The sequence below is a fragment of the Micromys minutus genome, assembly GCF_963924665.1.
Source record: "Micromys minutus genome assembly, chromosome: 7".
Taxonomy (NCBI): Eukaryota; Metazoa; Chordata; class Mammalia; order Rodentia; family Muridae; genus Micromys; species Micromys minutus.
The window spans coordinates 43,874,783-43,897,307 of NC_137976.1; the positions used below are offsets into that span (position 1 = coordinate 43,874,783).

Here is a 22,525-nt window from a genome sequence, read left to right on the forward strand (position 1 = left end):
AATTTCATGTTTTTTATATTGGAATAATTACTGTAAAGTCCATTTACAATATTTTGTTTGGCTAATCAAAGTAATATTGGCATCGAAACACAATCACAAAGACATTTAAAGTGATGTGATATGGAGTCTTTATTTTAAAATGGTCTTAAAAGGAAGGGTGCTTTCTTTATTCACTGACTTGAGATTTCATTACATTTATGAAGTCCTAAGAAGAATGCTTTTCTCAGGTGTGGAATTTAATATAGGAAATAATTTTTAAAAAATAATCCAGGTATTTTTGTTGTATATCTGAAGTGATAGGCCTGTGCTGTCGAGCTTTCAAGCCTCTTAGCATTCTGCCTTATGTGGTGTGCCCTCACAGTTACAGACCCTGTAGGCTCCTGAGATGTCAGTGAGCAAATTGTACTGATATTTGTACTTCTTCCTCCTGTCTTCTAGATCTCAGCTTACCACCATAGATCTGTGGCACTATTAGCCTTTCGTTTTTATATGGTGTTGTTTCTGAGCCAAGAAAGACCTTTTGCTTTTGGCTACAGTAAGCTGGAGTCAGGGTTGAATTTTGTTTTATAAATTTGATGTTTTGTCATTACATTAAAGAATTATATGTCAGTATTTGAGACAACTTTTTAAGAACAGCATTTGTTTCATAGAACTTACTGATTTGGGAAGAAAAAATTGATATACTGAGTAAGACAAAGACAGAATAGAGTCTCCTTCCTCCAAACACAGCAAGAATATCTCTGCTGAGTGCTCATGACTTACTAGGGGCCCCATCATAGTGGAAGAAATGGAAGGATCTGATATGACATTGTAGCAAATTATTTACGGTATAAATCAAATGAAGTTGCTTGAGCACTAACACTAGGAACCCTGATGAGCTGCTAGCAAGCGAAGCAGCCTAAGGAAGCACTCAGAGATGTAGGTGTGCTCATTGCTGTTATTCAGCTCTAAAGAATCAGGAAGTAAAAAGAAACAGGAGTAATAGTGTTTTCCTCAGATTCGGAGCGGAGGGAGCAGTGGAGAGTTAAACTCTTATAGTACCTGTAAGTTATTAGAAGATAAAAATACAAGGAAAGTGAAATATGTATTCTAGAATTACTAAAAGTAATCTTCAAGACAAAATGTTTCATGATCTATGCTAGTGTAGAAAATGTAGAGATAAATTAGAATTTACAAGTAACAGCAGTGAGTTACAATTCAGAGGCTATGTGGAAAGGACAATGATTCAGTACAAAATGCATAAAGCAGTCGGATTAATCTTGGCAAGGACAACATTTGCTGTTGCAACAGCAGAGTCTTCTTGGCTAGAGCAGAAGGAAGGACAATGGAAAATAGAAGTTAGGAAACTACTGCTCACTGACGAGGAAAAGCACGTCTGTTCAGCTGAACAACCTAAGCCAGAGTTAGTAGTTTATATGGGAATCACATAGACATTGGGTCTCTGGTTTTTGAATGGTTTGTGTGAATCCAGTGTCTTTTTCTCCTGTACACAATGCACAAAAAGTTTCGCAGTTTTGGGAATATCTGCAAACAATTCTAAAACAGTTCATCCAACTCCCTCCCCGCCAATGTCCACATTAAAGAAGACATGCAGGTTCTGGGAATTGGAAGGCTTGGCTGCTGGGGACGGGTGGGACATCTTCACTGCAGGCACTGGAAAGCAGGACCCAAGTGCCTTATGTGTGAGAAGGCCCAGGGTACAGTTTTGATCTAGCCACTTTGTCTTGCCTCTCATTCTACAAAGGGGAGCTAATAATAATGCCTGATTTCTGTAACTACTGCAAAGATTAATTATATAAAACCCGTAAGGCATTTTCTATTTCATGAGAATTCTTGTAAGTATGCAGGTTCCTCACTATAAGTTATTCTAGGCATTTAATATTCAATTCAAAATTCTAAATAATATTTGTTACTTTTGCAGGCTGAGGAGTGTTTTGCCAGTACCCACATGCATGATACCTACATCCATCTGTGTGTGTACACACACACACACACACACAGAGTTCCTGGTCCACTGAAACCTTGGAAGAATTTACAATTGTAATTTAATTTAACTTATGTAAGGTCGGTTAGTAGAACAAGAGCTAGCAGATGGAGTGCACCCCCATCACAGACCTGTCCACTGAGGGAAAAATGGGCAGTGGTGAACTGTGTGCCATCTTTTCTTGTACGTTCAGTCAGATGAAGAGTATTTGTGGAGTGATTTCAGTCACTAACCCTAACCCTGTAAGAGGATAGACCATACAGATACCCACTTTTTATGTAGCTAATACCTCTTAAGGCTCAAGTTTTTAAAGAAAGGTAATTCTCTACATGATCTTTTGGCCTCAAGAAAAATCTTTTTAATTTTTTATTTTTCAACCAATAACCTGCATGTTTATAAAATAAGAATGAATACCTGATTGAACTTTGAAAACGCTGTACTTAATTTGTTGAAACAATAATCTCTCACCTTCTTCAGAATGTTGATGATTTTGTGAGCTAAACGATATTTCTCTTCCTAATCACTAAACACTTGCTGCTACCATAACACTTAATTGTATTTAGCTTCATGTTGTTTTGAAATCTTACCATAAAACTTTTTTTTTTCCATTTCCTAAGGTGTTAAGTGGACTTTAAGAAACATAGGACCAGGACTAATACGATTCTAACTGATACTATGGTGTAGGTAACCATTCCAGCTAACTTTATTCAATGCTGCGTCCTTTCAAGATGCTGCTCACCTGGGCTCTAGGTACAGATAATACACCCTTAGCAGTCTGGGGAGTTAAGTTTTGTCTGCCTTCTGAATAAATATTTAAACATCAGGTGGAAGGCCAGGGGCAGAAAGGTTAAGTGCACCCACTGTCTTCTAGCTGCACAGGGGCAAGGCTGAGGTTCCACTGGGGCAGGACCAGCCAGTTCTTGCGTGGCACCCTGGAGACTCTGACTCAATTCCACCTACCTAGCATCAGCTCTGCAGCAGCCACAGAAGAGATCATCTTGAGATTGCTTCCAAGCTAGGCACAGGACTAAATTAGCCTTCACACCGGTCAGCTCATGCTGCCCCCCAGAATCCTGTGGTGTCAGTTCCTTATTGCATTCGCCAAGGCCATGGAGTGAGGAACTTATAATGCTGGGACTTAACCCTCCTGATTTCTATCAAAGGTAGAGATGTAAAGGCTGAGCCTCAGAACAGTTGAGTTCACTGATACATTTTGCATGATCATATCTGCATTTTTAAACATTAAATTTTAACTTTTTCAAATCTTGAAAGTTTCCCCTTTTATTTCTGATATCAATACAACTGGGTTAATTTGATATGTGCCTGTTTTAGATTTGTAAGCACAGCTATTCCAGGAGACTTAAACACATCAAATTCCATCTCTGATGCTTTTCCTGGTCCTTACCTGTTGTAGTTTTTAATCCTCTTTTCATGGGTTTCTTGCTTCTAAATATACTTTGTTAAGACATATGCTATGTTTAAATTCTATAGTGAAAGGGAAGCAGGTGCCCAGAGATTGATTTTGTTTTGTTTTGTTTTGTTTTGTTTTGTTTTTTCCTTCTTTCTTTCAACAATTCTCCCGCTTTATACCACTTTGTAGCCAGTCCTGCCTGTCATGCTAAGAAGCACAGCTTCTGAGAGTAGTGGGACTCAGAAACAAGGCAGTCAGGTCCCTTTCTCTGATCTGTGCTGGCGATCATAGATGCTTAGAGTTGGCAGCAGTGCCTTCCCACTTCATCAAATATTGAAAAAGAAAGATACCATCCTTTGTCTCAACCTTTAACTACAACTGTCTACCTGTAGAAAGAGCATGGGTTTCCTGTACTCTGGTATGAGCTCTGCTACACAGACTGTAATAATAAAACTTTGTCCATGGAGCAGAGATAGGGTTCTGGTGGCCTAGATGCCCTAAATAAGACTCAGATCTCCCCCAATTCTCACCCATTGCTGATGCTGCCACTGACAATGCCCAGTATTAGTATAGTGCATACTAATGTCAGCTAGACAGTCAGACACACTCCTCTATGCTAAACTGTTTCTTCCCATGAAAGATGTCATACCCCTATCAAGCCTCTTTCCTCCTCTTACGTCTTCTCTCTCAGGTTTATTTAGCATGAAGGTGTAGTCTGACCCTTCTCCCGATGTCCTGATATCCTTGCAGACAATTTCTGAGGACCGGCAGGTGCTATCTCTGTCTTAATTGGGGCCCCATATCTCTACAGTTTTATTTCCCCTACCTGCTAATTGGTCTCCTGCTTCCAGTCAGTGCCAGCCAAGGTTGTCCTGTTTGCCTCTGAGATAATTATCTACTGCATATCTCTTATAGTGCTGTTCCTCTAACTAAAACCCCTGGCTAGCCCTCTGTGTCCTCCAGCCTCATTTCCAGGCGTAACTGAATCCTAGTTTTTGTCAGCCGGAGTCATCTCCCATTGCACTTATCGTTTACCCACAGCAGGAAAGTCACCGTTTCTCAGAAACACAGCAAAAATAGGCCTTGCTACATTTTCATCTGTGGGACTTATCACTCTCACCGCTCTGCTGAGGGGAAGTCCACCTTGCTTTCCAACTGTATCTCAAGTATTCATACAATAAAGGACTTCCCTGTGCTCCCAGGGAACCTTCCAGTATGCCTCCATTGTGCCTTTCTGCAGTGTAACCCTTCCCTTCACTTGAATTGCAAAGGGACCAACAGTCTGGCAGATCCCCAAAGCCGTCATTTTGTTCCTGCTTTACACTGGATGCAAGTATTATCTAAACTTCTGATAGCAGTCTCCACGCTGGCACAGAACAAGTGAATGGGAAACAAATACTCTAACTAGGCATGTATGGTTGATCTGCAGTGTTTACTTGCTCCTCTGTTGACTGTATATTCATCTCGGTTCTTTGGGATTTGCAAAGTGGGAACAGCCCTTGATAGCTTAGCCCTTAGCTTCCTAAGCCACTTGTGGTCATAACTGGCTCAATCATGTTTTGTATCCAGAGGTTGGACCTATGATTTCTCACTGATTTGCTCCTGTGGTGGGAAAAAAAAATGTCACTTGCATTGTTATAATTTTATTGTTCTCATCACTTCCCTTCCTGTCATTGAGAATTGTTGCTAAATCGTAGTGGCTGGCGATTGAGCATGAGACAATTGGAATGTGTGGTTAAGCTGAAATCCCTGCAGCGATTTTCTTTTCTGGGCCTATAGCAACACCTAGTGGCTTTGTGTATTATTTCAGAGACTTTCTAGAAACAGAGTTGCTTTTTTCTTTTTCTTTTCTTGTTTAACCTCTGTTTATTTCTTTTCATTAATTCTTAAGAATAGATGCTGAGGAATAAATGTTGATCCATAAAAATCATTCACCAGCTAACTAAATAATTTACATAAATAATAAACATTTTATATTATATAATATTCATAAAGTGTGGGACCCTAATAGAAGTCTTTTGCAGGAAAACCACCTCCTTTTTCCTAAGTATAAATTTTTCTGTTCATACATATGTACCTTTGCCATATCATAGAGACATTTTTTGTATTCTGTAATCTTCAGATAAAAATACCTAACATGTATCACACCCAATTTTACTTTGTTAGTAAGGTATTCATACTTGCCTTGCTGACATGAAATTATAGTTACACATGTAAATTACTTCTTTGAATATATACATTCTGATGAAATTTTAATGGGCAATTTACCTTAATTTGTTCTAGATAAACATTTACATCAACTATTTAGTTTTTATTAAAAGTGTATTATTTCCCTTCCTTGCTTTTTGAAGGTTGCAGCTAAATCAAAGGAAGACTTGAGGAAAGCTCAAGCTGCAGGCACTGCTCACTGTTACAGCTCTTTCTCCTCCTGTCCGTCTCTACCTTCGCTCCTGTCAGGATGCGTCTCTGCTTTGCACTAGGTTCAGGGAACTCTGTCGTCAAGTAGCTTGCCCTCCCCTAAGGCTCTTAATGTTATGCCGTTTCCATCATTCTTCATTGACTTCGGTGCTTCGCAAGCACCTAGCCTGTGAGGAAGGACATGGCCCACTAGAGTAAAATGCAGGGTCAGTGGTTCTATTAGCCGCGGGGCAGCTTTTGTTGTACTTTACTGCCAAGTCACACGAAAGCAAATGGAATCAGTCCCTCACGGAATCTGAAGTCAGAGGGATGTGTTTGTAATGACATTGCTGAGGCAGTCAGCAATGGGCTGATTTTTGTTGCATTCCATAAAATCATATTACCTAGTGATGTCATAGCAAGTTTTACTCTGTGACATCACAGAGTTCCCAGATACAGTTGCTGTTGTTAAACTGAGCTAGATCCTAAGGCCTTAGGTTATTGTTTTATCTTGTTCCTTTCCCTTTTGTCCCCATGAAGCAGGACCTCATTAATTTCCCAGGCTGTCTTGAATTCTTTTTATAGCCCACAGAGATCTTGAACTTAATATCCCATTGCCTCAGCCTCCAAAGTAGCTAATGGTATTCCAGGTCTGTGTCAGTAGACATGCCTAGGTAATAATGTATTTTATTGCAACTATCAATTTTTATTAAAAAATGTTGTATACCTATTTTTATTAAAAATTTATAAAAAAAACTTTGTAATATTTATTTAGTTTCTAGATTAATTTTAAGGTCAATCTTTATTTCCCCAAATATCCTGCAGGCAAATGCATGGGATTTTTATTCTTAAAATTGATTCATTCATTTCATCTAAGAAGGCGATTTTCAAACCTTTGTAGCTACTAATTTGAAGGTTATTGGCTTTCTGTTTTTGTGTGCTTGGTGTCTTATTGGTACATTTGGCACAATGTGCTTAGTAGTCACATAGTGAGAAGAGGCAAACTTACCTAGATAGGAGATTAAGGACTCTGTAGATTTTCCGTGGTACTTACAAGTGGAAAGAGTGGTTATAGCTCTTCAAAACATCCAAACTGACCATAAGGTTTTCAAATATTGGTTCCTTTTCTACAGCCTGAAAAACATACTTCTTCCATCAGGTGACATTTAGTGGGAACAGCATCAAAATATACATTTGTAACTTGTGCTTCCTTTTCCTTTAAAGTAAACAAAGCAAAACAAACGAACAATAAACCAACCAATTCTCCCTCGGAAACCTAAGTTCACTATTTAGGAATGTAGGAGAAACACACTGATTTGGGACTTACAAGAATATGTCTCAATTTTCGTTAGTTTACTCTGTATTCTCTTTTTGAAATGGGGTGGGGGTCTCATCCCCCCTCTCTCCTTCCCGAGTGCACTGTCATGAGCCACCATGAGCACTGTAATCTAACAAGCACTTCTTAGTGTCCACACTGCGCCTAGGCAGTCTGAAGAATAATGGGCCCTGATCTTGACTAGCATCCACTCCAGAGATGGGCATGCCACCCAATAGAGAAAGTGTTCTTTCTAGCACAAAAATAAGAGAAAAAATAGGAGGGGAGTATCCTGGTGAGATGCATCTTGGTTTATTAGTAAATATTGCTAATTATGAAAATAACAGATGACAATAGCGGAGTGTTAACTATTTACCAGCATAACATCTCACAAGAGAAGTGTTTCTTTAGGGAGAAACTAACCTCCTTAAGATTAGGGCTTATGCTGTAAATATGTGAAAAGTCTGGAAAAGAATTTGTCTTTAGTTTTGTTTTCCCAGAATTACCCTGTCAGGGCTCATTGGTGTAGCAGGAAATGTTGAGGCAGCACAGTGCAGGGAAGTAGGTGCTCTCTGGATTTGTGACAGTAGCCTGCAGTAAAATGCTAATCTTTGTACACATTCAGAGAGTACTGAGCTGTCTGTCCTGCTGTCACTGTTTAGCACTTGCATAGAACTTTGTACAGTGTATGAATTACTCTTTGTTGCTGTGATGAAATGTGATCAAAAGCAACTCACAGTAAAAAGGTATTTGGCTGGCAGTTCCAGAGGGCTGGATTCCATAGTGGCAAGGAAGGCATGCCATACCAGCAGGAGCAGGAAGCTAGCCAGTCTACACACAGGAAACAGGAAAGAAGTAGGAAATTCACTGGTGACAGACTTCCTCAAGGAAGGCCATATCTCCAGAAGTTTTGATAAGCTGCCCAAACTGCACTGCCAACTGGAGACCTAGTTTCAAACACGTGAGCCTATCATGGACATTTCTCACTTAGGCCACACTCAGTGATGGCAGTTTGCTGTTATAATGTGAGGGTAGGTATGTGTTAGGTGGCATTTGTCTGTTGCTGTCATGATGCCAGGCTGTCTGTCTTTCTTCCAGGCATCCTCTGGAACTTGCAGGCCTGATATTTCAGAGTCACCTGAGTTGCGTCAGAAGTCGCCATTGTTTCAGTTTGCCGAGGTAATGTTTTCATCTTACTAATTAATCGAGGAGTCATTTATAAAGCGAGCTTAGATTTGGGCTAATGACAGCAAAGGAAAACAGCGAAGAACTCTGGCTTAATTAATTATAAATGAGAACATATAGTGAAGGATTGTAAGAGATATGGGTCTCCAGTGGCTTTTTGTTTGATTAGTTTTGAGACAGCCTCCCTGTATGGCTGGGCTGGTGTCAAATTCATGACCCTGCTCCAGTTTGCCAGCAGCAGGGATTATAGACACGCACTGCCCTGTGGTGGTCTAGAGATTTTAGTTGAAAAATAACTATATGCTTATAAAAGTTTCTGAAGTCATGTCAACCACTATAATTAAGCTAGAATTATTATCAAAACACAGACTTTGATGGATAGATTCAAAAATAGAATGAACTCAGCTGTTATGTATTCTCAGTTGCCTGCTTTCTAATTTTCCCCCCTGACTTCTAACTTATCAAGTAGCATAAATTTTGCAAGAGTCTTCCATCACAGAACAGAACTTGGTGTCATTATCAAAGCAGTGATTAGAACTGCTTCTGAAAACATGTCCGTTAGTCCTTGAACTCAGCATGAACTCCCATCCGTACCCTCAGTCACTGAGCCTCCTGTTCTTCCTTGATCATTGAAATTTTTGTTTTGTTTTGTTTTGTTTTTCTATCCTGCCACAGTTTGGTGCAGGACATCCATCTTTCTCACATTTGTCTGTCTGCACTGGCATCTCCTGCCAGTCCTTTAAGAATATTTACACTATTCCTAGCAGCTTTGTTTATATAGCCATATGTATTTGTTCATGATACATATCCTTCTCTGTCCTTGACTGAAGACTGGCATGAGTTTGAGTTGTTTTCAATATCAACTTCCTCAAGGACTTAATATAACGGAGTAGCCATACTGTGGTTCTTTTCAGGACTTAGAGACTTGTGGATTGAGGTTGTGTCCAGTTTGAAGCAGAGAATCTTCCTCAGTGATTCCCAAAGTCCTAATGATAGAGTGAACTCTATAAAGTTTTATGTGAATTTTTGTATGTATCAGGGTATATGTGTCTTGAGGCCTCTGTACCACATGTGACAACATTGCCTTGATATGTAAAAGGTCTAGAGACCCTATTTTGTCACTAATTGAAACCTTTTATTTAGAACTCATTAAAAGCTTTAAAAAAACCAAGATGGATTTTAATAGTGGTTCTGTTTGATTCACTATCTGATTTAATTCCTGAAGAAATATATTTAGATTTGGTTTTTCTTTTATATGAATTGTTTTTTTTTTTTCTTAAACTTAATGAACAGCTAGTGTAAATGAAAAGTATTTTTGGAAATAAATCCTGCTAATTTTATTATTCTTAAGACTCAAGGAAAACACTTGAAACCTTGTATGTGTAGCTTGCCCATAGTGTTACCTAGGACTTAGAGTGGTGGATAGACCAAGAAGTTACTCAATTTCAGCCTGTAATGTCTTCAAATTACTTAGTTAAGTTATATCTTTTTTTGGATTTTTTAAAATCTATTGATACTTATTTTTAAATAGCTGATCTAATTCAAAAGATAAGGTAGATTTGAAATTCTTCCTGATGGTTTCAACCTTGTCTCCTGTACATTACCTTTGATGCTAAGTTGTCATATGACCATCATGTTTTTTAAATTTATGGTTTACTTGGGATCAAGGTGCATTCATTGCTTAGTAAGTACTCTGGGGTGATTAATCACACTCTACTCACTTCTAACTTTCTTCCTGATCCATAACTGAGCGTTATCCACTCTGAAACAAAAATTAATAACTGACTTTGTTCAAAATTCCTGCAAGTGTTTTCTTCTGCCCTCAGAGCAGTTTGAGGTTACCCAAAGAAAACAAATATTGTGTGGAACTGCAGAATCTTGTATGTGCTTTCAGACACGAAAGTGTATACATGTATTGACGGGAGGCTACCTGTGTTACAGTGGAAGGAGATGGGGTGGGGTGAGTGGTAAAAAGCCAGCCTCACGAACATGAGTACTTGCCAACTGTGGGATGCACAGACAGGAAAATGTATGGGGTTTGCTCGCCAGCCTCCATCAAACAGTGAGTTTGGGGTTCCATGGTAGATGGTTTAAAAATAATGTGGAGGAGAGTGATTGAGGAAGACAACCAACATTAACCCTTGTCCCCTACACACATGTCCACATTCAGAGAAGGCAATGCATTTGTATGTGAACAGTTGTGGTCTGGTTTATGCCAGACAATAAATTTTTAGGCTTGTTTGTTTCTCATAATTCTATAAAATCAGGCACTAATAGCATCATTAATGGACAGTGGGGAGAATAAGTCTTGGAAAGGCTAAGTAAGGTCATATTGCTGCTATGTAGAGACAGGATTAAGTCCCAGATACCCAGAGCCCACTTCCATCATCATCCACCCTACTGTTTGACAGCTGCCTCTGTAGAAAGAAGCTTTGCAGAGTGTCAGCAAGATTTTAATACTATGTTTTATTACTTTTAGCAGGTTGGGGGCCAGGTTGTCAAGATAAGGTTTCTCTTTGTAGACCTGGCTGTCCTGGAACTTGTTCTATAAACCAGGCTGACTTAAAACTTAGAGATCCTCCTGCCTCTACCTCCCTAGTACTAGAATAATAGATTTTCACTATTCCCCAGTGTTGGTATTATGTTTTTGAAAAATTCATTGAAAGACATTCATCCCAGCAATTCGATGTGATACCATTTGATACACACCAGATTTTCTTATAAGAAATGTGGCAAATGAACCGGACTTCTGTTCTTTGTTCTTTACAACCATTGTCTTCCTTTATCTCTTTGCGCTGATTTTTCCTGGAGGGGTTGAATTGAGAATGGCAACTCATTTCTGAATGAAACATGCGGCAGACTCTAGCAGGGCGGTGTACTAAGCAGTTCCTCACACGCTAACATGTCTTGTTTCCTCCCAGATATCCTCAAGGACATCTCACCCCGATGCTCCTTCGAAACAGTGTCAAGCATCAGCCTTGTTTCAGTTTGCAGAGGTAAAGCCGTCGTTTCTTCATGCTCGTTAGGTGCGGATATCATGTCTATCTTTGGAAATGCCGAAAAGGAATCCTACTAATATGTATGAACCTTAGGCATGTTCTTTCCATTATTAGCATGAAATACAGAATATTTGTGGCCTTTTGTTGCCATTGGTGTAGTCATAGTCAACTCAGCTCCAGGTTTATAAAATGGTTATTTTATAAGCATTCATTAGACTACATTTACAGCAGGCACTTACCAGTGATTCGTTTATTTCCATTTACCTTCTTAATTTACTTTAAAAAACCTATTGTCAACATGAAATACCATAAGATTCCAGTTAGTTGTTTGCAGTAGTAAAATTAGATGCCGTAACTGATAACTAACTTTCTTGAAGCCAATACAGTGGTGGATATGACTTGTTAAATTATCAGTGTGTAGCTTTCTACTTAGAGTGTAATCCTTGGCTCTGTTCAGGTCAGGCTTTGCAGGGTCTCCAGGTTGGTGTGCTTGGTTTGCCTCAGTATGCTCTTCCCTATAGTTCTATATAGAACTAAATAGTAAGACGGACCCAGACCATGAAAATAAGATCCTGCCTGCTCTAGTGTCTTATTCTTTTTCCTGTCATTAATTCCAAGAAAACTGAATATCAGAATGTAAGGAATGCTTTATAGAATTGAAAGAAAATGACAGGCAGGACAGTTCTGTTTAATATTGATGCATCGAATCACTTTGATTCATTTGAGTAAGGAGTGCCATATAAAAGAAATGTAAAATGATATCTTTTGGCAAGGGAAAACCTAGCATTTCACTTTGAATATGAGAAAAATTACTTTCGACTTTTATATTAAAAAAAAATTAGGCTTCTTTATCTCAGGACCCTTGTGAGAGCCCTGTACCAGCTGGGCTGTCTTATGTCAGACAACTCTGCTATGGTAGTTGCTTTAGCTTCTGAGGCCAATTGTATAAAACTAGTAACAAAATGCAAAATGTTATTTCATGAAGAACAATTTGCTTGACGAGTCTGGGCACATTAATATTTTATAATTTTCTGTTCTGATAGGCAGACTGCTCATTTCATTGTCTAGTGGAAATAGTTTTATTTAATATCATCTTCTTTTCCAGTTATTGATATACATTTTTTTCAAGAGTTAATGCCTGTGTGTTGACGAGATTTATTTTTAATATTTACATCTAAGCCATTCCCATCCAATTTTTCTGAAGTATTTCATACACAATAGAATTTAGTTGCTGTATATTTGGTCTGATTACTGTCTTCGCCCTGTAGCATGAATTAGAAAGATGTGGTATCTTAGCGCTGATATACCTGATATTTACATATTAATTACCAAAAGTATCCAACTTAATATGAAATGTCAGTGTTTAATATCTGAGCTAACAAAATGATTAAGTGGCACTTAAAAAATACTATCAGCAGATCATTAGCAGCCCCTGAAGACCCAGATAAGGGTTCCTGGACCTAATGGATGGTTTAAGAATGTCTGTTCTGTGGCTCTGCAGAGTGTGATCAGTAAATTTCTTAAAGGAAGTAATTTGTGTTCAGCACACTCCCCTATCAGTAGTAAAAGTTGTTTTCCCCACATAGCGGCAAAACCTCACTAGACAGTCTTCAGGGAAACATCCCCAAGATGTTGCACTATTGCTTAGCAGCATTCCTCCCCAAAATTTTTTGGTTGACCCAAAGCATCTGTGGGATTTCAGGAAGCTAAAGATTGTTAATTTGAAAATCTAATCGGAGCTGTTTCAAGGAATTGTAGCATAAGTCATGCATGGAGGATAACCCAGACAACTGCTATACCCACACATCTGATGCACTCCTCTTCCCAAGCCTTTTCATTTCTGAGCAAATTAAACAAAGCATGGCCCTTGGCATTATTTAACAGTATGTGCCATTCCTGCTTTACATAGAGAAGTCTGTGCTTGTCTTGAGATTCATAACTTGTCTGGTCCTCTTCCTTGTGTTGGATAAGAACACCAAGCTTCAGTCTAATGTTTTACTGTCTCACCGTGTTGTCATCCAGTTGCAGGCCAGGGTGCATAAAGGTAAAGTAGAGCTGTCTGCTGAGATCTACAGTGGACATACATATTCTCCTATGAACACACAGCCTCCTAGTCACGTGATAATATGCACCCCCGTCTTCATAATTATTTTATAAAACAATATTACCTTGAGAAATTCTTTTCCTCTTAAGTCCACAGCAAAGGGTTTTACACTTTAAAATACATCGGTGTCTCCCATAAGGCCTGCTCGAACACAGAGATTCTCATTGCCAGGACTTGCGATTCACCCTGGCAGAGGTTAAGCCTGAGAATTTACATCTGCACTAGGATTTGTTTAAGGGAGCCACAGTTGCTGCTCTCTCACAATGTGCTTTCTCCTTGCCATTGTTCTCATGAGGAGAGGGTGGAAACAGGAAGGAGACTAAGTGTTTGATAGAAAATTACCATTTTATATCCCCATCTGTTTTCTGATGAGGGCTTCCTGGTCCTGTTATTACCTACTTAAGAAGGGAGTCAACATTTATGTATTTAGGAAACACTTAACTCTGCAAAGGCGTTTAGTTTTGAAATATTTATAAGATAGGCACGTGAAGTATTCCCTGAAAGCATGCCTGCTAATTTCATTTGTAAGCTTTTCTGGAGGCATTTAGCCATGTGTTCTCTAGAAATGGGTTATTTATTGTAAAGTATAATTATCAAAGAAAACACACTTGTTATGAGCTCTGACTTTTTTTTTTAATGCTATAAATCTGTTTTGTTTTTCTTTCATAGCAAGTTCTAGGTTCTTTCTTTGAAAGCTAAGGAGGACTTAACTCTCCTTTCTTTTCTTTTCTCTTTTTAACAAAGTTTGGTTACCTTAAAGCCTGTGAAAATTAACCTACACAGAACCATGGCTTAGTAAAGTCATTTAGTTTTTTTTAGGTTCCTTATGGATGTTTATATTACAGAAGATAAAATAAATAAAAATGATTTAATAAAAGAAGATAAAATAATATTCCTGCCTTAGATCTGGAAAGAAACGGAGAGCAGAGATTGCCTGCCCCTGTGTCAGTCAGCCTCCTCTTTCGTTTTGATTCTCATATTTCATCTAGATTCATCTTAGCCCGTCCAGTGTGCTATCACTGTGGTCCTGAGCTCTGATGTATTCAGTCATCAAAATGAGTTTTCTGTCTGCACTGTTGTTGCGCACAGAGAGGCATGTCAGTTACTTTAGGTCTAGTTCCTGAAGACCAGTGGCTGAACATAATGCCAGAAAGTGCTACTGTTTGCCATTATTTAATAGGTCTAAAAGACTTGACCAAAGTGCACATTCATTGTCTGATGTGTGGCTGACTCTTAAACCTAGTGTATATCTTTGCACTGAAAACAATCACATACTTAGTAGAAAGACCTGCTAATCTATATGATTTAGACACTAAGTAGCTTTGGACACTAAACCTTGCTTTAGAAGATATTTACCTTGCCAGTATATGTAGAACCATAATCATACCAAATTTAGGGTCTTGTCCCAATTGGTACAAATTTAGAGCATTCATTTCCATGATAGAATACTTAATGTGTTACAGAATAGTGAGTTCCATAAAAACACTGTAAACGTGACTGCAACTAATCCTAGAACATAGTATATGTTTCATTGGAAGCATTAACATTTCTTTTAAAGTAAGCAATGCCAGCTATCCTCAAATGCCCCATTTATTTATTTACTTATTTAAGCAGTAGTTACCAGTCATTTTCTTTCAGACTAGTGTCTATAATGACTTACAATTGCAAAAGATTTCACCATCACCTAGTTTGACTCTGATCTTTACCACCTATTTCCCTTTTATGCTCATGCACCTCAAGGAGACATAAAATAAGGATTTTTTAATGTCTAGAATAATTTTTCTTGTCATTTTCCCCTATATCTCAGATACTGTTTCATCTACTCTCTTACTGTTATGGACAGATACTGTTTATCTGAATATTACATAGTAATTAAAACAGTAGAGTTAACAGCTTGACAAGCTCCATACATCTGAGGAAAATATATTCACAGCCATGAGTATAGTACACAATATTCTTTATCTGCCAGTGTAGCAATCATACACTAATGGGTAGGAAGCACCATTTAGGCCAGTCATTGGTAAACAGACAATGGCAATGTTCTTCCTTAAAGGAAAAAACATATGTCCCTTACTTTGGAAATTTTTTGCAGGAGTGAACAGTTACAAAATGACAGATTAACATTTACATGGCTTATTCTTTAAGTCAAAGCTTCCATTGCAGATTACTATAATAATGTGTAACATTAAAAGAGAGTGGGCCTTGTCAATAACTCTGAGGAAAACTAATATTTGTAGGATCACTGTAGAAAGAAGCCAGCAGAAAAGATTAGCAAGGGATGGCCTCAAAGGTCAGTCTCCAGGAATTGGCGGTCCAGGGAGGGGTTTCCCAACAATAATGGCATCAGCAATATCAGGTGCTGTAGAGAAATCTAGAAAAAGACTGAGGCATCTAAAGCATGTGTCCAGTCTAATACCAACCTGAAAATATATCCACTTATCAAAAAAAGTATTTAAAAAACATGTTTAAGGAAATAGTTTTTTTTTTTTTTTTTTTGAAAATTGGGTCAGGAGGATTTGGAAACATAAACCTCTCATACACATACCATACTTTTAGAAATCAGGCTTTTAAGCAATTTTTTGAATATTGTGTTATAGCTGTGAATAGGTAAACATTTCTAGAGATTAAAAAAAAGGGCTAGCTGTTCTACTGTTTAAGAATACCTCAGCAGTACATTTACAGAGGGCACAGAGACCTTAGTGTGAACCTGTGTTAGATACAGGAGATATGAAGTGCAGTTGAGTAGTAACAGAAATTGCGGACCAAAAGGAACAGCAGAGGGAGCTGAAGGGAGAAGTACAGAGATGGGCCTGTGTAGTGCATTGCTTCCCGTCATGCCTTCTCTCAGTAATGCTTGCTTATGCTACAGAGATGATAGTCTACAAATTATGAAATTTAATAGATTGTATCCTCAGACATTTCATCTCTAAACTATTTAATTTCATTGTGTAGCCAGCTTTGGAATTTTACTAAAAATGTTTATAAATATAGTTAGTGATCATGATACATTTTAAGTGCTGATTGCTTTACTATCTAAGAAGAGTACAGCCTCGGAACCTTGCTACCCCCTAACATGAAACCTAATCCCCACAGTGCAATACCAGGTAGGCTTTCTTGTACTTTAAAGGAGAAGCAAATGGGGCTCGGAGTCCTGATTGTTTGCTTAAGTTCTACATAGCAGAAAATAATGAAGGCATGTCTGCCTGGCACAGAAGCCAAGGTATTGGCTTGTAGAATCTTGGTTCAGCTGACTGACATTTACATTAGGTCCTTCATTCCTTAATTTACTAAGTCAGTGATAACTTAGCTTTCTCTTAGACTAGTGATAGGTGAACAATTAAACTCAGCTGAAGTGCTATGCTTCAGTGAAAACTTGCCTAGTGGAAAATATTCCAAACTCAATCTTCAGAAAGATTGAGTTCCTTAAGCTATCTTCAAGATGTGATTAGAATGACCATAAAACCTACTAAAACTAGCATCTGGGAAATGTCTCTTCATCTGTAGATATTCTAGAGAGAGTTTCCTTTACCAACAAGCTACCATGCATGTGAGCTGTCCCAGAACTGACACTCTAGGCTACCTAGTGCAAGCTAGTGGGCCAGAATTCCTCCTAAATCAAACCAGAGAAGCATTGTATACACACGAGAAAGAACTCAGAATCATAGAAATAGAGGATGCCTAGACCACAGCTACGTGCTCTGATGATGACTTCTCCAGGGGAAGAATTCTCTCTTCACGTCCTTCACCTTTTCAACTGTTACTGAGGCTAAAAATGGAAAAGGAAGTTTTTATGTAAAAATAAGAGTGGTCTGTTTATTCATAGTAATGCCCAGATACTGGGAAAAAAAAGTATGCAGTCAGGATAATGTCATGTGTGCTGATGAACCCAGCATAGTGCAGGCAGGTTCTTAACTGTACCCTATGCGTTTCAGGTCTGTAAGTTTTGCAGTTTTGCAGTATAATTTATGAATAATCTCTTTAGGGCAGTCAGGATTTTATATAAAACTTTTACTCTCCTCCAGCTCCTGTTATATTTCCTACCACATAGTGAGTTCTTTCCACAGAAATCCCAAATATTTTCTTAAAAATTAATTGATTGGTAAATGCAAAATAATTCTATATATCTTTTTATTTGGCTAACGGGTGAGTTCTTAGGTAGAAATCAACATGCAAATTATGCTAAAGTTAAATTTAGCGTCAGGAATATGAAAGATAATATTTTTGTCATTATATAGCTATCAAAGCTGTACCTATATTTGAGTAGCTCGAATGGTTCTCAAAAATGATTGTTCCATATTTGATCTAGCTAAAGCAGTTTGGTAGCTGGAAGCAATGTTAGTCCTATAAACTTAAGAAAATGTGTAATTGTGTATGTAGGAAACCAAAGACTCTGGCCTCAGAATTAATGCTGTCTGTGTCGATTATTCTCTGTATAGATCTCCTCAAGCACTTCGCAGTTGGGTGGCACTGAGCCTGTGAAACGCTGTGGAAATTCTGCACTTTTTCAGCTGGCAGAGGCAAGTCATAAGTTAAGATCTGCAGATGTGCAAATCACAAAATAATGATGATAGTGTTTCTTAAACTGTGCTGTCTAGTCTGTGACCACAAATACGCCTTATCTGCTTTTCAACATTGAGAGGGCTACCTTTCACTTTACAATAGGGAATGTTGCTACATTAGGCACTGGTAAAGACTACTCAGGGGTGTCACGAAAGTTGTTTCACATGTATTATTTTTAACAAGGCAAGTTTTGTTTGTCTCAGATTAGTAAGATTAAATAAGTCCAGCCTGAGCACCAAAACTTAATTTTTCCAATTTTCTTTTCCCATTTCTAAATCTCAAAAATGCACCACCTTTAGTTGGCATGATATGTGAGCATGCACGTAACAGATTTCACATTTTACAGTACTCGGCTGCCATTGAGAGACCATCATTAGAGTAGTGATTTTAGAGTATCACTCACACATTTGATGTGACATGCTACTATTACTCCTCTGGCAAATGAGAAAATATGCGGCAATTGGCAGACCTTGTAGATTTCTATCATGTTGCTAATCTACCTGAAGAGAATATGTGGGAGGGTTTCACCAAAACCAGCACCATTTCAACCGGTATATGAAGCAGATGATGAGAAACTTCTTTTTCCCTCCATGGTGTTCCCTCTGAATTCTTTCGTGGGTGCCATGGTTCTTTAATAAGTTGAGCTTAATGAGACCATTCATCATTTTATAAAATCTGAGAGTTTGAAATCTTTAAGTTGGCACCTTTATATTGAGCTTTTAAAGCTAAGCCAGGTACTAGTTAGGAAAACAAGACCCTGAAACAGTAACAGATACAAAAACTAGAACTAATCCATTGTATTGGATGCCAGGCTTAACATGGATCTTAGGCAAAACAAATTCAGACCCAACGAAGATCAGAAAAAGAGACCTCATGAATTAGCTAAGGTCTCCTTCAGACATGGCCAACAGAGAGCGCCTCTGTAGTTAACCTTGTAAACAGATCTCAGTTAGCAGAGACACTGTGATGTTATGGATTTTCCAGACTCTAGATAGTCAAAATAACTTGAAATGACCATTTTTCTTGAATTGTCTGAGTATAGGGGCCATCTGTTTTTTCTGGTTATATTACTTGTCTGTGTGCATACATATGTCTAAAATTATGAAGTATTAAACGCCACCAAAATATAAAACAAACCAACTTTGCATATACCATTTATCTTTATTATGCTGTTTTTGATAGTAACATGAACCTTTGAGATGCTTTGCTGGCAGAATGCTAAAGTAGGGGACTCTTCTTTGTCATTTTCTTTTAGTCATAAAAGGGATTTCTTATTAAATCAGAGCTCATTAAAAAAAAAGTAGTCTTGTAATTTGTAGGGATGCTTCCCAAATATGAAACAGATGCTATGGTTTAACAGATGCTGGATGCTAGTATCATAATTTAAGGGGTAAAATTACTGAAATAAGGCTATTTCAGTTACAGAAAATCAATTCGGCAACATTTGAGTAAAAATATGTGCTTCTGGTGAAACTGGGTTGCCGAAAACTCATTTGCCAAGGTCTTTATTATTATTTGTGTCACATGAATTTGATGTCATTAACACTCCAGTACCTAAGTAAGCGTCAAATGCACAGTGCAGGAACCAACATTGCTGTGATCACCAGTAGACTAATACTTTCTTTAATTTATCCCTTTTGTAATTCTCAGTGTTGTTTTTTTTTCTTCATTAAATAATCTATAATCATTTCTGGTACCTCTAAAAAGAAAATACACACATTGCAAAGGGAAAACATCAAGAAATTAGTTCCAGTTTAGTCTGGACTCTTCTTTGGCTACCTTCTATACCTTGACAGGCCCTTCATCACCACCTGGACTCCCAGTCATCCTAGCAGGTGATGTGTGGAGCACCTTGTCTTTTCTCCCTCCTGAAGATAGAACTATTCTCCCATGTTTGCCCCCCCCCCCCTGTCAGGAAAAGTGAAGTCAGCTCTACTGTTAACAGGTTTAAGGACAGATATACAAGCAGTATATTCTTATGGTTTAGTGAGAAACAAGAAACGCTCTAGGTGTAAATGCATTATGATGTCCTTTATTTCTGACCAAGCACAAACAAAACGAGGGACCCGGCAGCTGGGAGGCTTGGAGTAGCTTTCTCTACTGTTAGTTCTGATATTGAAACACCATGTATTTCCCAAGGGTAAAGCGAATAAATAGAAAATAGATTAGTTTGATCAAACAGGAGGCCACTACCCACTAGTGGTAAGGGATTGGCAGATGGCGGACTTGGGGCAGTCAATATACAATGGAGCTGCCTTTGCTCAAGAAACTCTCAGGTACTGAGAAAGACGGGAGTGGCAGTCACCTGCATTGTACCTACGCAGCCGTCTTGATCAAAATATCTATTACTGTTGCTTTAAAGAAAACAAAGCAAAACTAGTCACCTTCCCTTCCTGATCCCTTAGGACCCTGTTACAGCCCAGAAGCAATATCCCGTTTGATCCCTGACAGCCTAACTCTTTAGTATTTTAAGTATCACCCTGCCTGAGCATTCCTTTAGAAAATCCTTGGGATATATCATCAACTAGTGAATAAAGAAAGGATAAGTTCATCAGCGTATATTACTTACTTATTTGGCACTGCATGATAATACTTGAGAAGCAACTTCAGGAAACAGAGGCTTCTTTTGTCTTGATGTAGCAGAGAAGGTATGGTGGCTAGGCACGGGAGATAATTCATCTGTCTTGTTACTGAATGAGAAGTGAGGCTAGGTTATAATAACCCTCACAACCCATCCAACAACCCACTACCTCCAGTGAGACCTCACCCCCTAAGCATTTTGAAACTTCCTGAACAGTTCCATGTGCAAACCGCAGCAGGTTCTTTTCTCTGCCATGAGAAACAAGGCTCAAAGCTAATCACTTTCTACATTTGCATTCCTTGGGCTAGAGAAATGGATGGAAAAAGAAATGGATGAACAGATCTCCCAAAGTTAGGGTTATTGCTTAAAAGAAATACAGTCTTGGACTTGGGCAGAGGCTTGTGGTGGCTTGAGTAGGAATCGACTCCATAGACTCAGGCATTTGAATGCTTGATCTAAAAGAAATGGCACTATTAGGAGGTGTGGTCTTGCTAGAGGAAGTATGTCACTAGGGGGTGGTCTCAAAAACTCAAACCAGGTCTAGTGGCTCACTGGTCTTCAGTACCATGTCTGCCTGCATGCCACCCTTCCCTCCAGGATGATAATAAGCTAAACCTCTGAATTGTAAGCCAGCCCAATTGTTTTCCTTCATAAGAGTTGCCTTGGCCACGGTGTCTCGTCACAGCCATACAAACCCTAAGAAAGACAAGGAGCCCTCCACCAAGCTCAGTAACCTGAAATCCATCCCCTAAACACACACAGTAAAGAAAGAGTCCCTACTCCCACAAGTTTTACATGCAGAGACTCCATGACAAGGAGGAAGAGGAGGAGGAGGAGGAGGAGGAAGGTAATGCAGACTACAAAATAGAAGGATCAAAAACATTTCATATCTGTGTTTATTGCCATGATCTGCACCTACTGTGACAGCCAAATAGTATGTGAGGTTGAGCACATGTTTATGTATGTTCACATATACATGTGAACACATGCCTATGGAAGCTAAAGAACAACCTGAGTTTCTGTTTTTCCTCCTTGTTTTCTGAGACAGGGTCTCTCACTAGGGCCAGTAGCTAGCTGCTTAAGGTTTCATGTGTTCCCAGCCTCCCAGCTCTGGGATTATGGATGCCACTCTGTGTGCTTTTTACACAGGTGCTGGCAATCAAGCTGAGGTCCTTGACCATCTGTCCAGTCTCACAATGTGAGCTTCTAATGTCTGAAAGTGACCTGGGAATCCTCAGCCTTGTTCTATGTGTTTTAAAGGGTTCTAGCCAGCCAGGAAGGGCGCTTTCTGCTGAGATCAGAAAATTGAGAGCAACATAGTGCTCTTTGTTCAAGCTTCCACGAGGTTCATACTGTTCGGTTAATCAGTTCCTTATGCTGGCAAGTGCTGAAATGCATTGTTTCCAGTCATTTTGAGATTAATTAGGCTAATCATCTACAGAACAGCTCGGCATCCTCCCTGGGATGACAGTTGGGTATGAGAGTTGCTGCAGTTCTGAGGATGCTGTGAAGAGAATCAGAGATAGTTTTATCTGCATCTTCTTAAAATTCTAGGATTAAATATCTGTAGCACCAAGACTTGTCTGGTTAACAAGCTGAACAGTGTAGTTCTAATTCTAACAGACAAGGGTGTTTGAGAGTCTCTACCATGCCAGTAATAGTGGGGCTGCTAAAGTTACCTACAGACCTGTCTACACATCTTTAGAAGAATGAGAACTAAAACCTACAAATCACCTAAGGTCAGAAGTAAAGGCAAACTTCACTTTCATATAAAGTGCTGGTTTCTTAGAAAGGGTCTGAGTCTATGTCTATAATCACTGCTGTTGGTTCTTCTGGTGATTTTTTTTTTAAATGAAATAGTATAGTGTTTGTTAAAGTGGTAGAATCATTTCTTCTAGTGAATTTAGTTTAACTCCAGGTAATGGGAGTGCCATTTATTATCTACTGTGTGTTAAGCACGGTTTTGAGAACTTCCTATGCATTAATTTA

At 38.7% G+C, this 22,525-nt stretch overlaps 1 protein-coding gene across 1 annotated transcript in view; it reads left to right on the forward strand.

Annotated features, from left to right (window-relative positions):
- Positions 1-22,525, forward strand: part of BBX (BBX high mobility group box domain containing) — a 76,877-nt gene that overhangs the window by 18,218 nt on the left and 36,134 nt on the right. The window contains exons 5-7 of the mRNA XM_080918928.1: positions 8,206-8,286; positions 11,214-11,288; positions 17,832-17,912. Of these exons, the coding sequence (XP_080775054.1) occupies positions 8,206-8,286; positions 11,214-11,288; positions 17,832-17,912 (237 nt within the window). The remainder of the gene's footprint in view (positions 1-8,205; positions 8,287-11,213; positions 11,289-17,831; positions 17,913-22,525) is intronic.